This window comes from Oryzias melastigma, linkage group LG17 (genome assembly GCF_002922805.2).
Source record: "Oryzias melastigma strain HK-1 linkage group LG17, ASM292280v2, whole genome shotgun sequence".
Lineage (NCBI taxonomy): Eukaryota > Metazoa > Chordata > Actinopteri > Beloniformes > Adrianichthyidae > Oryzias > Oryzias melastigma.
In genome coordinates, this window is record NC_050528.1 from 24,952,337 (window position 1) to 24,958,055 (window position 5,719).

The 5,719-nt window shown below is 39.7% G+C and overlaps 1 protein-coding gene across 1 annotated transcript in view; it reads left to right on the top strand.

The window, feature by feature from the left end:
- The window catches only part of dab1b (DAB adaptor protein 1b), an 85,591-nt gene that overhangs the window by 53,169 nt on the left and 26,703 nt on the right, over positions 1–5,719 (top strand). The window contains exons 8-9 of the mRNA XM_036216269.1: positions 2,382–2,447; positions 4,706–4,765. Of these exons, the coding sequence (XP_036072162.1) occupies positions 2,382–2,447; positions 4,706–4,765 (126 nt within the window). The remainder of the gene's footprint in view (positions 1–2,381; positions 2,448–4,705; positions 4,766–5,719) is intronic.

A 5,719-nucleotide genomic window follows, 5' to 3' on the forward strand; every position in this document is an offset into this window, starting at 1 on the left:
TAAAGTGAACCAAAGTTTGTTTTCCCTGATAATCCAAAGAACATTTTCAGTCTGACTCACCCAAGCGAACTCTGGTCTGGGACCAGGAACTTAACATGCTACACATTGCTTCTCCCACTGTTTTCACGACAATCTTTATATCATAAATACTGATCAGCGTACCTTTTTAGCTTATGTCTCCTCAGTAACCGCCTTCCTTTACTGCCAAAGTAGCAGTAAAAAGCGTTGTACCTGACCGTGATACAGAAGTCCAAAATTAGTCACCAAATATTAAGTTTGAATAAGTGAACTATCCTGACAAGGATCGCAAAACTTAGAACTTCCGTAATTATTTCTCTCGTTGTAAGTCCTGGCCAATGACTGAAGAGATCTTTAGTTTAGCCTTGGTTCAGAACAAAAATGTCCGGTTGACGACAGTCACAAGGATCAAGACTTTATCTGGACCAAATTCAGTGGACTTTTCCAGTCTTTATTTCAGATGTATTCCTTCTCTTTCTCTTGTGCTGAACTTTCCAATCTTTGGAATCAACCCTTAACTTTTACATACTAATACTCCAGGTGTTGTTACAATTTGCTGTTGCTCAATGGGAACCATTACTTTGTCTCTCATTCACAACCCAACTGTACTGTTCCAATGTCCAGAGAACAATGACACAGCATATTTCTGCACACCGGCCAACCATTCAGTGTCCCAAAACAAAACTGGAAGGATTACAGAAACCAAACAGACCAAACTTTGGAGTCAAACAGATCCAGCACAGAACAAATGGTGTGCTGTAGCTGTTCCCTTACAGTGCTGCAGGAGGATGAACATCCATTAGCATTAAAATGAACACACAAAGAAATCACCTTGGAGTCGTAATTGATACGTTTCCATGGCTAAGCAATTGTCTGTACGTTACATGTTTTCAGTGTAATGCACTGGAAATGTGTGGGCCGATGACATTAGATGCATTATTGGTGCTGTGAGGTTTGGTTGACAAGCATTTTACTTTAAAATTATTCTTTAGCTTCATCAAGCTGAATCCAGTCTTCCAACTTTGTAAGAGCCATGCAAGGAAGGCTGTACCTTAGACCGGCTCGCCCACAAGAACTATGAGAAACCTTATTACTAGGGCAGAACTAGATCTGGGTTCAAGCAAATGGCTACACAATCATTGGTAAAGAGCTGTCCTGTTACTGATCTAAACCGTCTTATTCTGTTTAAACTTTGAACATCAAACAGAACAGCATGCCAAAACCAAAAGTTCTATTTTTTAGTTTTAAAGTCCCACTCCAATCATCTTTTGATCTAGTTTTTAAAGCATTCCCAGTAGTATTTAATTATGATTATTCTTTTTTCTTAGCCAAAAAAAAAGTTGTTTTCAAGGAAATTGTTTCAGTCGAGTGGCAGGACTTCAATTGAAATGTGTCTATAAGTAGTGGGTGTTGGTGCAGAGTAAGCCTGCCTCCACTTCCCATCATCCCTTTGTTTACTCTCTCCTGCTAGCTTACAGCCCCTCACAACCTCCTGCTCCAGATTCACATTGATTTAAATAGAGAAATACTCAGAAATCCAATTTAAAGTAACACTTTCTTTAAAGATGTCCTCCATCCATGCTAAAAGAACATGTTAAAAACTCAATTTTCATTTGAGTAGGTCTTTAAGTTTCTGCTTAGTCACAGCTTGAATTGCTTATTTGAAACATAGATTTATAGGAAGCAAAAAACACTTTTCAAGTACAAGAAAATGTTTAGTCCTTCCTTGTTCAGGGACTTTTAAAAGCATTAGATCTCAGTTTGATTGCATAAAATAAACAATGAAGAAGCAATATCTTTTTATAAGTAAGTATTCACCATGTAAATTTGACTAATGTAAACATAAATCTTCTCATACAGCTGCTTAAAGTATCTACCAAAATGTCAAACTGTTTAATTCTGTTTCTAATTCATAAAGGCACCTTTTTACATTGGCTTAAACGGGATAAAGACAAATCTGAAGATCTTTCTGAGCAAATCCTGCCTTGGAGGTGAAAAGCATCACACTGCTGAGGTTGAATCTCAAGCATAAGACCTCCACATTGCCTTGAACTATTGCCTGACCTGTTATACTTGTGCTCTTTCCTCTTCCCACATCAACTTTTTTTTCTCTTTTCATCTCCCCGGTCCTCTTTCCCATGCCCTATTTTCACACCCTTTTCTTTTTTTTTTTTTCTCCATCTCATCTCACTTTCCTCTCCACACCATCCTCCCTTCCCTGACTCTTTCATTTATTCCTGTCATGTCTCGCCACTTCCATCTCTCTGTTTTACATGCTGTCCTCTTTCCTTCTCTCTCTATACGTCCTCCCAACTCATTATTTTCTGCACCTCCACACCTTGCCCACTACTTCTGTTCTGTAGTACATAGTCTTTGAGGCTGGACACGAACCCCTCCGTGGCCCCCAGTCAGAGGAGAGCGTTTATCAGGTACAAAGACAAGCATATCCTCCCCCCTTTTTTTTCTTCCTCTTTTTCACTTAATCAATGAAAAAAGCAACAGTACTAACAGTATGGCTGTGTACTTATACAGGTTTAAATGTGTAAAGACGTTTTTTTTCATATTTCTATTAGCCGTTAAGCTAAAGTTTTTGTGTAAAAATGAGATTTATTATCTCATCCCTCAAATTAAAAAGTTGCACAATCTGAGTATTTTGTACCTTGTTTCCACACTATATGAGATTCCTTTAGGATGCAAACTAGTTTTCCTTTTATGATTAGAACACCATCAGTCATTTGCCTTTGGCTAGAGCAAGGGTGTCAAACATCCGGCCCGCGGGCCGTATCCAGCCGTCCAGATGATTTGATTTGGCCCACTTGGGAAGAAAAAATATATAAGGATGTTGAATTAAAACCAAAACGTTTCTAGCCCATTCCTGTGGGAAGTTATGGTTCTAAAGCAGGGGTTCACACACTACGGCCCGTGGGCCGGATGCGTCCCTTCACCAAACACTATCAGAGACGTCTAATTTCTGTTAATTTTTTTAAATTCTCAATCTGACTGATCAAGAATTTTCATTCCACCCTTCTGCAGTCTGAACTGTGACAGGAGAGGATAGACTATTTATTGGTTTCATTTTTTTAAATGTTTAGCATAGTTTTTTTTCCGTGAAGATTACAGAAATTAATTATTTCAAACTTGGCTATGTGTGGCTTTCTGGAAACCATACATTTTTAGACTGTGATTGCTACACTTTTTCTCTTAGCCTACAACCCCATCAGAGAAGTTATGTGGCCCTCACAAGAACAAATTTAGCGACCCCAGCTTCACCAAAATGATCAAAATGCACAATTCCGCCACTAGGGGGAGCAAAAGAAAAACATGACCACATAACAAGAAATCGTGAAATAAACAGCATTTCTTTGCAAACGTGTGCCACGTCTGGGTAAGATTCAGTTTAACTTAGTTTAATTTGATCAATTTGCACCTTTATATCTTAGGCAGGGTGTTTATTTTTTTTCCGCACTCCCCTCTTGAGTTTACTATCATTATTACTTCAATGTCAGATGTAAAATATGCAGTATAAAATTGAACATACCATTTTTTTTAGTAAAATGCATTTTATTTAAAATCCTTTGGCCTCTCTGAATAAAAGTGTAATAATAAGTGATTAGGTTACTATGTTGGTTAAGGATTCTTTTTTCTATCTGAGAAAAAAACAAAACACAAAACAAAGCTACAAATAACAAGTCGACCACAGGTTGTTTTGCAATTATGTTACTTGAAATCAGCCGGGTCGAATGTGGCCCCTGAACCAAAATGAGTCTGACACCCCTGGGCTAGAGCGACTCCAGTAAAAATACACGCCGATTTTCTGGCTGCTTCACAATAAAAGCCTCGTCACACTTGACAGCAGATCCTTTAAGTTTTACTTATTACCTATGTAACTATATGTAAAGGCAGTAAAAGAAATGCCCCAAGTGCGGAGATTAAAATGAATCTTGCAGGAAACGATCCATAAAATAAAAGATGTGAAATGTAAAACGTTGGCTATTAGAGATGGGTCAACCCACATCCTTATATGCCAGGTCGCTTTTAAACATCCACCGCGCTGACCTTTTGATTTTACACCGTTTGAGGGATCATCTAGACCTCCAGGGACAGATGGTTTAATCCTCCCTCCCCCATTTTTTTTTTTTTTTTGCCTTTCTATATGCCTTCGCTGCGTCTGAAGATGAAAGATGCAGAGTGGAGGGAAAGAGATTAATCACTCTTCATGCCATTTGATCTGGGAGTGAAGCGAGATCAATAGAGTTGAGGAGAAACGTAACTGGAAATTAACCAATTGAGCAAGAAGGAAGGAAGGCGAGGTTAAAAGTTACACGTGATATGGATAGCTAAAAAAAAAAAAAAAAAGTACTGACATATTATGTTATCCGGAGCCTCTATAGAGTGGAGCTGAACAACAAGGTGCTTCAATACACACAGATTGTGCACGCACTGTCCTTAAACCAGTCGATATTGCTTTAAGCAGCATTGATTGGCCCACAAACTGTAGAATTTACATAATCCTTTTTTTGCGAAAAGGTAAAATCTGATGGAAAGGAATTGATTTAGTGAGCTTTTCTTTTTTCTTCTTTTGGCTTTAATAGACATGTTTGGGTTTTCTTAGGTCTTTTAGCAGCAAATAAAGCAGAAAGGTGTTGATCCATGACTCACTTCTGAATTGACGTCCAATCTGATACAGGTCCCAACCAGTCAGCAAAAGGAAGGGATCTATGACGTTCCCAAACGCCATTTCATGACTGTAGGTGTTTTTCTTTGTGTTATCTGTTTCTTTTTCCCCACTCTGTATCATGCAAACCTCTCCACAAAGTCCTCTTGAAGGAAGAGTGTTTTTTTATTATTATTTTCTCGAGACCAGTGAGCTTTCAAAGTAATTTCCCAAAAATGCCACGCTGCCGCAGAAAAGTCTGTCTGTGCCTTTTCTCTCTTATTGACAATAAAGCGAAGCTTTAGCGCTCACGCCAAGCCTGCTTAGAGATTTAAAACTAATTGATTTGCCTTTCGAATCTGCACCTTCTCAGATACACAAGCTTAATAAAGCAAAATCTGTCATAGCTAATTAAAACGGAGCAGTGGAGGGACGACATACTCCAGAGGATGGAGCTGAGAGGTTTGTAGGTGACACGGGTGTTGGGTTGCATGCAGTCGAGTCCAACGCCACGTAGAAATCGAGGCTCATTAGAAGCTGAAATGGCAATGTATGTTTCATCAGCGTATTGATCAGACCAGCACCAGAAACGCCTCTTCTTCTAACGAACCCAAGGCGGATTTCAAATCCGGTCCCTCAGCGCAAAACGACAAACACAATTTAGCCAAGCAGTGTTTATGCATAAAGCCCGGCCGCAGCAAAGTGCTTCTCCACTTCTCTGCTCTCGCGCTGCTTGTCGCTCCGCATATCAGACAGAACAAGGGTCCCGGCCCCGGTGCTTTGCTGCCTAAAACATCCCATGCCGGTCTAAGTAGCAGTGCTTCACTATCTCTAAGTGTTACTGCTTGTCTGTTCATTCAGTTGGAGCTTTATGAGAGCTTCCCTGATGTGTGTCACTGCCTGCAGGGAGAGTCCTGTGTGTCAAATCCTGACTCATTTTGGTGCCCCTAAGTGGTTTCAACATGCCCTGCAAACTGTGTAATCTTTATGTCCAAGCCTTTTGGGTGAGGACATAAACAGGATGACAGCGGCAACACCAGTTGCTGT